Raw genomic sequence first — 10698 nt, 5'->3', positions numbered from 1 at the left:
GCTCTTTGCTATTGCTATTCTCGTTCACAGACAAAAGAAAAGAAAAAGCTCTAGGCTGTGGGTGCATACTGCACAACTCTGGGAAGCTGTGTACCAGTGAAATTAATTGATTTTCCGTTTTGAATATGGAGAGAGAAAAGGTGAGCACTTTCTAATTACGTAGACTGTGGTCCAAAAAAAAAAAGTTCAAATGGCTTCAACTTTGGACGTATGAAAAAATATGAACCAATGCTGCGTAAAAAGACAGACAGCCCTCCGTTCTCGCCATCATTTGTCATGTATCAGCTCAATAGAGAATACATTGGCTCGATCCGTTTTTTAACAGATAGAAAATCTCTGGCCCCCTAACCCAACCAATGAGATTATTTCTGCCTCTTGTGCCTCAGAGAAGCTATTGTACAACTAAGACTCCTGTCTGCGAAGACTCAACTCCTTCAGCTAGTAGAAGAACTGATGACCTCCACTGAAGTGTCCATTGAGATCTCACCCATCCTTTGAAGGTGAACTAGGTTGAGAGACGTTGCAATCAAGCTGCTCTAAAATCAATATCATGTTTGTGTTGCTCATGATGAAGTGGCCCAGTCATCTCTAAGGCCCAAAGTGAGTTATCTAATATGAAACAAACACACATAAATGCACACACACACACACACACACACACACATACGCAAGCATGAATTCCAGCAGTGTGCACGCTGTAATGTGCAACTCAACACACCTCCTCAATTGGTGATGTGTTTGCAAATTTTAAGGAAGTGTCTCTTTTGTTATATTGTGCTAATTACCTTGCACAATGTTATATTACCTGACGTGGTCTCCCAGGGAGGTGTAACCGTTCAAGTGTCTGCTGGAGTCAAATTAGATTTTGGGCACCACTCATGAGTGTTTCCCAAGCGACTACTTTTTCTTTTTTTTCTTCTTTTTAATTTTAAAGTGAGTGGGCAGTCGAGTCCTCCTGGTATTTTTTAAAATATTTTATAGAAGGAGAGCTGAGATGGATACAGAGCAGTGGAGGAGCAGGAGAGACGGAATGTCAAGATTTGACTTTTCTGTATTAGATGTGTTTTAATTGATTTTATTTCCCTTACTTGACGCCTCGCCAGTCTGTTTTTTAACATACCGTATTTCTCTTTCTCCTTGTCGTTTAGTTTCTGTCATCCAATTCAGCTGTGTTTTTGTCGTCCTCTTTTTTTTTCTCCGTTTCTTTGCTTCTTTTATGGTGGGATGTTTTTAGAAGCCCCTTGGGGTTGTTCATCTCACCTGCACCCTCTGTAATTTCTTTTCCCTCCTCTCTTTTTTTTTCTTGTTTTATTGTGTGCAAATGAATAAACTAAAAGTCAAAGGCAATGCTAGGCCAGCAGGTTTATATGTTCTTCCAGAGAAGGCACTCCCAAGAGACCCCTAATGTCCCTCATGTTATCCAGTATCCAGTTTAGTTATCCAGCATTTTCATTTTCTCATGTCACACTCAGTTTTTATCCCATCCAAGGAAGCTTCTCCTTGACTATGAGTCTGAGTGTCCTCAAATAGACTTCTACAGGGATTTGAAAAGTGAGCCCTGGACTTGGAAATGATTTGCGGTGTTTCAGGGGGAGGTCTTATCTAGTTTATTGAGATGTGTGAATTAGGAGATGTGATTTCATGTCTTCCATCGTTCACATCTCAGCTCGGATTACTCGCTGACTTCATAGGATCGGGAAAGTAAACATCCATCACAAAGAAAAAAAAATATTCTTTTCCTCTCAGTACACATCACAGACTTGGTGTCTACAAAGGGGGAAAAATCTCATCTCATCAGCATTTCTAAAGAATCTTCTTGTTCTGATCTTTTTGAACACCCATTTTGATCTTTATGCATACGATTTTTCTCCTGTTTTACTTGCACCCTACATGGCAATCAAAACAATGTTACCACCAATATTGTTTGGCATGGCATGTGGGATCTGTGCGTCCTCCTTGGTTAAGGGAACTTTCCCTCAAATGTCTTGGTAAAAACCTGCTTTTAGTCAGCACTTCTCATTTAACGCTAAGTAGAGATGTTCCAAGGTTTTTGTAGCAGAACTTCATACCATATCCTGAGCACTTAGGGCAACTGAGAGGAGTGCAGTTACTGTCATTATCATACATTTATGGGCGCACAGTCCATTCATTATCTCTTTATAGCTAAAATGGGGCTCATGACATAACATCCAACACTGGCACTTTATGAGAAAAAGGGGGGTGTTGTACTGATGTCTGGATATTTATAGGTAATGTCTTTTGGAAGTCACCAATTTTGGACATTATGTAAAAGCCAAGAGCCAGGATGTCAATTAACAAGTGGACTTGCAGCCGCACTCTGAAAGTGACAGTTTTTCAAATGGAAATGGCAGGTGTCTACTTTCACGGCATGGAATGAATTTAAGCATTTCCATGGCTGTCATATGCTGCCGGAGTTGAAATGGCAGCACAAATGCTCTTATTACCTGTGGCCATTCATGCCATAGAGGAGCAGTCCCCAGCTGGTTTGCATTTGGAATAGTCCGTGAAATCAGGACCCACTGTCGTTACTGGCAAGATATTATGACAGTTACTCTTTAAAATAAGCAAAATAACATGAGAAAACATATAGGGCTAAAACAGTAATGATCAGTCTGGTGGTATTTTAAGGCAGTTCATTTTCTTTAAGAAATCAACAGCAAAAATAGAATCACATCATAGAATCTAAGGCCCAAAAATATCTGTCTAGCAGGAGTTTACATGGTCCTCTGTTAAACCTATTGATATGTTGGGATACAAAGTGATCTCACATCCGTCAGCATGTATGGAGAAACGGTGTGCAACACTACAGAGTTTATGTCTGTAGTTTGTTTTTTATGTCAAGTATCCCATTCAGAGGTTCAAAGGCAGCCATGGTTAAAACCTCTGGGTTCTCCGCTTCCTGCGCTTCCTTCCTTCGGCGTTGTGTTGTGTTGTTCGGTGTTCTTCCCCCCGCTGTGTGTTTTAAGGTTTCCTCTGGCTCCTGGCCTCTGGCAGGGACACGAGGGACCAGTTAAGGCTGTATCAGGATTTCCCAGACAGCTTAGTTGTTGTTGTTGAAAACAGAACCAGCGTGATGGCTGACACTGCCTTTTATCTACAGTCTCATAAGTAGCTGTGGCTCTATCAGAACTGCGTTTTCCAAAATTTCAGCTAACCCACTTTTAATAGTTTTTACTTTATACATCAGCACAATTTCACAGCAGTGTCACTTTTGTGTGTCCAGTATCAAATGGGAACAAACAAATCTGAATGTTAGTTTTGCACAAAGGACAAGAAAAAACAATGGGGATAAAATAGTTTTTATGTGTTGCTGTAGGATGAGTCAGTATAATCTATTACTGCATCACAGACCTGTTGTGCCTTTCTTTTCTGCCGGCGTTTTGTGATTTGATGAGAATGTTTAAGGTTTTTCTTTACAAGACAAACTTACAATGTGCCATTTCAGACTCACGGACACACAAAAGCATTTCAGACTGACCATTTACCAAATGGGGAGAATCCCATTAACCCCATTTGTAGTAAATAGACACTGAATCATGTGAGAGCATGCAGTTATGTATCAATATAGCCGATTATTATCACGTGTTTACACACTTGATGTATATTATGTTTTGAAAACCATTGTGTGACAAATGGCTATATTATATTTTAACGTATAATAATCTCAACATTACAATCTCATGTTTTCTAAAAGCACATATTGATGTGGTGTGAAAATCTTCTCACTCTTTTTTTGTTTTTGATGTTTTTATTTTTTGCTGGAATTGAAAGTGTTTACGTGCTGTGTAATTTCATGAGACCCACTCCAAAGCCAGTATCTTAAGTCTTTTGTCGAAAATAGCCTTTAAATTTAGTCAGATTTGAGTCATGGAATATTGATTAAATTAAGTCAATTATTTACTCACTAAAATGGGCTAAGATTTTTTTTAAACTTAAATAATGTAATGTAGTATGTCTACAAATATGTCCACTTCAACAGTTCAAGCATTTCCTATCTATTCTGTTTTGAACTCTACACTTAACCTTATAAAATGAAACAGTCATTTTTTGTGAGAATAATGTCAGAAACATTCAACTGAATCAGTCAAGTACCATGGTAATAAGAAAACATCATGTGACCGTACTGTCTATATGGGAACTTCACCTGTATCAATATACTGTCAAGCACTGAAAGAAATGTTTTCAAAATGATGAAGGGAAAAAGTAGTTCTAAGCACAGATAGTGAGAAGATGATTCTTAATAGTTTCACTATGATATAGTAGAATGGGCAGAAGAATTTTCAAAAACGTAGAAAAACATTGGCTGCTGTGTTTTTTCATTTTGTCATATTTTCATCAATACTACAATGAAATAAAAGAATATTTACTCGTCATACTCTTCACTGATGAAATTACAAACAAGCACGTTAGTCATTCATTTCGTGACAAGATTAACATTGCATTCATACTCCACTTGGACTATGCTGTATTGGTGTAGATTCCCGTGTTGTGTTGGCTTTAATTAAAGTGCACAGTGACCTGTTTCTCTCCTCTGGGTTTGAACCCATTACACTGCCTCAAGCTAATCTCCACCTCAGCATCTCCATCCGCTAATCCTGATTGGCACAGTCAATCTTGACCATATACACTGCTTTAGCTTAAAGAGCAGATACTGTATGCTTTACCCTTATTTCACCCATGCTCCGCCCTCTCCCATAGGAAATCCCCAGCACAGGAGGACTGGAGTCTCCCTGGCCCTGTTGCCAGGCAGTTTGCATCCAGATGAATTAGTCAGCTCTCTTGTTTGAAAGCCTCTTAAGCGCTATCTTCTTTAAGCGAGTACTGACCGTAGAGCTGTGTGGTTGAGAAGGCCGCAGCACTGTGGCGCTGCCGTATGGCTCTGCACTGGGTGGGGTACCGCCTTTAGTAAATAGATCTAATTGAGTAATGGGATCTCTTAAGTGTTGCTCCAATGTGCCATGCAGGATACTGCCAGTGCACAGGCTTGTTAAAGAAATGCTTGCAACCTAATCCTGTTAATAAAGCTCCTCTGCAGCAATGATAAGGGATAAGACTGTTGCACAAGTATGTGGATATATCAGTATGTGAGCAGAATTAGTGGGACACATATCTGATATAAAAGAGACAAAAGAAACATGACCAGCAAAGGCAGGGTGCACGCCAAATCACCACATCATTAAGCATTTGAAATGATTATCCTGTTCCATCCTGTTCCACACCATACGTAAGCTGTAGCAAATGTGGCATTGATGTCGATGAAAAGCTTCCTATTGTTAGCCAGAGTTAATGCTTTACCTTCCAAGTCATTGGAGTTAGTGTTAGTGCCATATGGGCTAGCAGATGCCCAATGCACCTCTCAGGAGCTCCCCTTCACTGAACTGAGCGATTGGGCTGGATAAGGGTCTCTAGTCCTCTCACAAAAAAATACATTATTTTTTAGAGTTATAGAAACTGCTTTAAGTTTTGAAATTCTTCTTTCTTCACCCAATCATTTTGGAAAAAATCCTAAAACTGCTGAAAACTTTTTTTTTTTCCATGTTTGCCCCAAATTCAGAATGCTGAGGACGCTTCATTAAAAATTAAGATGTGTGTCTTTTTTTGCTTTCTTTGAGGCATGGCACATACTAATATCTCATAGTATTTAATGATGTTCGGAGAAGCTAATGATCGAGTCCTTATGGGCCTGTTGGATAGATGAAAGCCCTCAATGGAATTTGATGTGTTTCCAAGTAGTTCACAGCAGTGTTTTTCTCCATTGTGCATGCATTGTAATGAGCTGATCTAGCATTTTCTCAAAACTGATGATACTGCATATAACTCACAATCTCACAAGAATATTGTGAGAAACAGTTGTTCTTCTAAGCCACTCTTTTGTCTTAGTAATTACTACAGTTACAAGGAACATGTAATATTATGTAATAATTTCATAATTGTTACATACTAGAACACAATAGTTCTGTACACTATACACTTGTCATTATAAAAGTGGGGCAGAGATTGTTAGTTTCATTTTAATGACATATTTTTTCTTTTTCTTTTTCTTTTCTTTTCTAGATTTATCCTGCCGCTCCAAGATCTTGCTGTAAGAAAAACTAAACACTGGGACACAACTCATCCATTTCACTGGGCTGAAAGAACTAATTAGTGGAAAGTGGTTGATGACTGTAACACACTATCTCCCAAGGTCATCTGCCCCTCCTCCTGTTCCTCCCCAGCATGGCTAGACGGAGATTAGACTACTGTCTTCTGGGCCAGTTGTTCACTGGCTTGATCCTGGCATCTGTTGGACTATCCTTTGTCCAGAGCAATGAGTGTCCCCAGCTGTGTGTGTGTGAGATCCGACCCTGGTTTACACCCCAGTCCACCTACAGAGAAGCTATTACTGTGGACTGCAATGACCTGCGCCTAACACGCATCCCAGGGAACCTCTCCAGCGACACTCAGGTTCTCCTCCTGCAGAGTAACTACATTGCCAGGACCAGTGAAGAGCTGGAGCAACTCTTTAACCTGACTGAGCTGGACTTGTCCCAAAACAACTTCAGCAACATTCGGGATGTCGGCCTTACCAACATGTCCCAGCTCACCACCCTTCACCTGGAGGAAAACCAGATCACAGAAATGCCCGATTACTGCCTGCAGGACCTTAGCAACTTGCAGGAGCTCTACATCAACCACAATCAGATCAATTTGATCTCCGCCAATGCCTTCTCTGGGCTCCAGAACCTGCTCAGGCTTCACCTCAACTCCAACAAGCTCAAGGCCATTGATAGCCGCTGGTTTGACTCTACACCCAGTCTAGAGATCCTTATGATTGGGGAGAACCCAGTTGTTGGAATAATGGACTTTAACTTCAAGCCACTGGGTAACCTGAGAAGCTTGGTTTTGGCTGGAATGGATTTAACAGACGTCCCTGGAAATGCGTTTGTGGGACTTGACAATCTTGAGAGTCTCTCTTTCTATGACAATAAGCTGGTCAAAGTTCCTCAGAGAGCCTTGCAGAAACTACCTAATCTCAAATTCTTGGATTTGAACAAAAACCCTGTGCACAAGATTCAGGAGGGAGATTTCAAGAACATGCTGAGACTGAAAGAGTTGGGTATAAACAACATGGGAGAACTGGTCTCTATTGACCGTTATGCTCTGGACAACCTTCCTGAGCTCACCAAGCTGGAGGCTACAAACAACCCCAAGTTCTCCTACGTCAACCGCCAGGCCTTTCGTGATGTCCCAGCCCTGGAGAGCCTTATGTTGAACAACAATGCCCTGAACGCCCTCTACCAGTCCACAGTCGACACTTTGCCCAACCTGCGTGAAATCAGCATCCACAGCAATCCGCTCCGCTGTGACTGCGTTATCCAATGGATGAGCTCCAATAAAACCAGCATCCGCTTTATGGAACCACTGTCCATGTTCTGTGCCATGCCAACAGAGGTCAGGGGTCAGCATGTGAGGGAGGTGCTGCAGAAGGACCCACTGGACCAATGTCTGCCCATGATTTCCCATGACACCTTCCCCAACCACCTCAATCTGGACATTGGCATGACTGTGGACCTGGACTGCAGAGCCATGTCCCAGCCTGAGCCTGAAATCTATTGGGTTACACCTATGGGGAACAAGGTAATGATGGACACTCTATCTGACAAGTACAGCCTCAGCAATGAAGGAACATTGAGAATTTCTCATATCCAGGTAGAGGACTCTGGCAGATACACCTGTGTGGCTCAGAATTCAGAGGGAGCTGACACAAGAGTGACGGCCATACGGGTGAACGGTACTCTCCTAGACAGTACTCAGCTTATGAAGATCTATGTCAAACAGACAGAGTCTCACTCAATCCTGGTCTCCTGGAAAATCAACTCAAATGTAATGACCTCCAACCTCAAGTGGTCGTCTGCCACCATGAAAATAGACAACCCGCATATCACGTACACTGCCAGGGTACCTGTGGATGTCCACGAGTACAACCTCACACATTTACAACCAGCGACCGAGTACGAAGTCTGCCTCACTGTCTCCAACATCCACCAACAGACACAGAAGTCATGTGTAAACGTTACGACAAAGCAAGCAACCTTTTCTGTGGAAATATCCGACCAAGGGACTAACACTGCTCTTGCGGCAGTAATGGGAACAATGTTTGCAATCGTCAGCCTGGCCTCCTTGGGCGTGTACATCGCCAAGAGGTGGAAGAGGAAAAACTACCATCATTCCCTGAAAAAGTACATGCAGAAAACTTCATCCATCCCACTAAATGAGTTGTACCCTCCTCTCATCAACCTGTGGGAGGCAGACAGTGAGAAGGACAAAGAGGGCTCCTCAGAGACCAAACCTAGCCAGGTGGACACTACACGCAGCTATTACATGTGGTGAGAGCTACTACCTATGGAAAGTCAAGAGACACGGTTCTTTCAGGAGCACAAATATACATATTTGCTTCTTTGTGTAAAAGTGAAATGAAGTTGTTTTGTTTCGGTTTGTTTGTTTTCTTCAGTTTCTTCGGCTTTGCTCATTGAGGCAAAGGACAAACTGATATTTCAGATTTTTAGTTTAGCATATTGCCTTTTTCCCTCTTGCCCCTTATTGACACTCAATATGGCAGCTTTGTTTAGCTTCCTGAACTTGGTAGTCACTGTGCTTTATTTTTAGTACTTGTTTTGATTAGCACAGCATGAGTATTGTCATGGATTCAGTATGGGTGAGTGGAGAAGCTGAAATCTGATCCATTTTGACTTGTGTCTCTGGCAGAATTGTTAGAGACTGCAATGTTTCTTTCTCTCGTAAAAACAGTTTAACTGTTGACTGTTGTGCACTGAAATATATATACAAATTTGTCTATCAACTCAAATATAAGCTGACAAAGTACGTTTAGACTTGATATACCGTCTATTGAATAATGTTAGCAATTTTTCTGTAATGTTGTATCAGCTATGATTTCATTTACTTTTTTTGGACATTAACAAACAGTAAGTTTGATTTAGAATTTAAGTTTGCAGAGCAACTACTGTAAACCAGCAATAGAAATATGAATGTTATAAACTAGGTAAGTAGATGTAAGGCTTTTTAAATTTCTCAAATATTTCCTTTTTATTTTGCTAGAATATGTCTACAATCACTGGTTTTGTTGTGGTTTACACACACAAACATGTTGTTTATTAAGGAACAAGTAAAATAAAATCTTCTTTCCTCATATTTTTTATACCATGATTTCAACATCAAGTGTCATTTTTACATTGTTTACATACATTTAATAAATATGCTTTGGAGAAACATTAAACATTCACAGGTTAAAAATAAAGGTTTACACCCTTAAACCAGGCTACTCTGCTGCATAGGTACATAATACAAATGTAATGCAAAGAAAATTAGTGTCTTACATTAATGTCTTACATTAGGATATTTCAACAGTGTGTTGGTGCGTAGCCGTAGGTTTCGAGGTAGGGTACAATGTACATTTTGATAGAGAGAGAAAGGAAGATGCAAACCACAGTGTATGTGCCTCTGCAAAAGCAATTATCAGAGAATAATTAAAAATCCAGCCCCTTTAGACTTCAATTACGGCACCAAACGCCTCCGAGTATACAACTCTGAAAAAACTCCAAATCAGGAAATGTATCTTGTGTTCACATCCTGCCTGCTGTCATTCTTATGATACAACCCTTCTGCACCACAAAGCATTAGGAAGGAAGGAGAGTAGGGAGTATGCTAGAAGGATACGAGGTGACTGGGACAAGATCAAAGAAGGTGGTGATTATGGATAATGGACGCTTATAACAAGCAGAGACTGCAGCATTATTTGACACTAAGCAACCCTGTTGTAATCAGCCAGATGCTAGCCGCTTCATATTCTCAACACCATTTATATAGCATGGAATTTACAGTACTGGTCTGAGACTGTAGATTACACATAATTGTGCCATTTATTGATGTTGATTGTTTTTCCTTCATCTTTGTCAGAAAGATGAGATGAAACAACCATTTTGTATCTGCTTCCTCTGCAAAATCCAAAGATACAATAATATGAAGGCTGATGTTGGATTCTGATGTCGAATTGCCTGCCACCCATCAATGTCTCTGCGAGGCCCATAACTCCACCTCAATGCAAATCCCAATCTCAGTGGCTCACTGTCTAGAAAAGTGGATCTCCACTGGGAGCCAGGAGCTCTGTTTGTTTCTGATGTTGACTGACAGCTCTGGGCTTTGTGGTGCAATCAAACGATCTCTGTTTAGTTTCCCCTGACAACATACTCATTCTCCTGTTTTCCTGCACACTCGCTCCGTCCCTCCTCTCCTCGATTATTGCTGGAATTGAGACAAATATTCTTCTGTGCGGAGAAAACAATGTACAAATCCTCAAGCATTCTTAACTTTGCCTTTGTAGATAGCAGCTGTTCTATCATCATTGATTATCATCCAAGTTTACGGTTTTGTAGAACAGGATCCGATTGAAATGACAATATTGACAAATGTGTGACGGCCATCTTTTAACGATGGTTAATGTAATAGCTACAGTATCTCTGGGTTTTCATGAGGAAGCAGTACAGAAATGCCTCCTGTGTGTGTGTGTGTGTGTGTGTGTGTGTGTGTGTCTGTTCAGGCTGTTTCAAAACTACTCTACCCTGCTGAAAAATTTGATTTCAGACTTACTGATAGTGAAATAGGCTAAGGCGAAACACTTTC

General features: G+C 40.8%; 1 protein-coding gene across 1 annotated transcript; it reads left to right on the top strand.

Moving 5' to 3' along the window:
• The first annotated feature begins 6201 nt into the window (after positions 1 to 6201).
• lrrn1 (leucine rich repeat neuronal 1) lies at positions 6202 to 8641 on the top strand. Its single transcript, XM_071529532.1, has one exon. The coding sequence runs from the start codon at positions 6238 to 6240 to the stop codon at positions 8389 to 8391; it is 2154 nt and encodes a 717-aa protein (XP_071385633.1). The 5' UTR covers positions 6202 to 6237; the 3' UTR covers positions 8392 to 8641.
• Positions 8642 to 10698: the final 2057 nt, after the last annotated feature.

This window comes from Centroberyx affinis, unplaced genomic scaffold (assembly GCF_046629955.1).
Source record: "Centroberyx affinis isolate AG114_WGS23_722 - 3 ecotype Tasmania unplaced genomic scaffold, CSIRO-AGI_Caff_v1 ptg000126l_1, whole genome shotgun sequence".
Lineage (NCBI taxonomy): Eukaryota > Metazoa > Chordata > Actinopteri > Beryciformes > Berycidae > Centroberyx > Centroberyx affinis.
This window is presented reverse-complemented; position numbering and strand designations above follow the sequence as displayed.

What these genes read in the sequence shown, in the direction of transcription:
- lrrn1 (XM_071529532.1), top strand. Translation starts at nt 6,238, where the DNA reads ATGGCTAGACGGAGATTAGACTACTGTCTTCTGGGCCAGTTGTTCACT.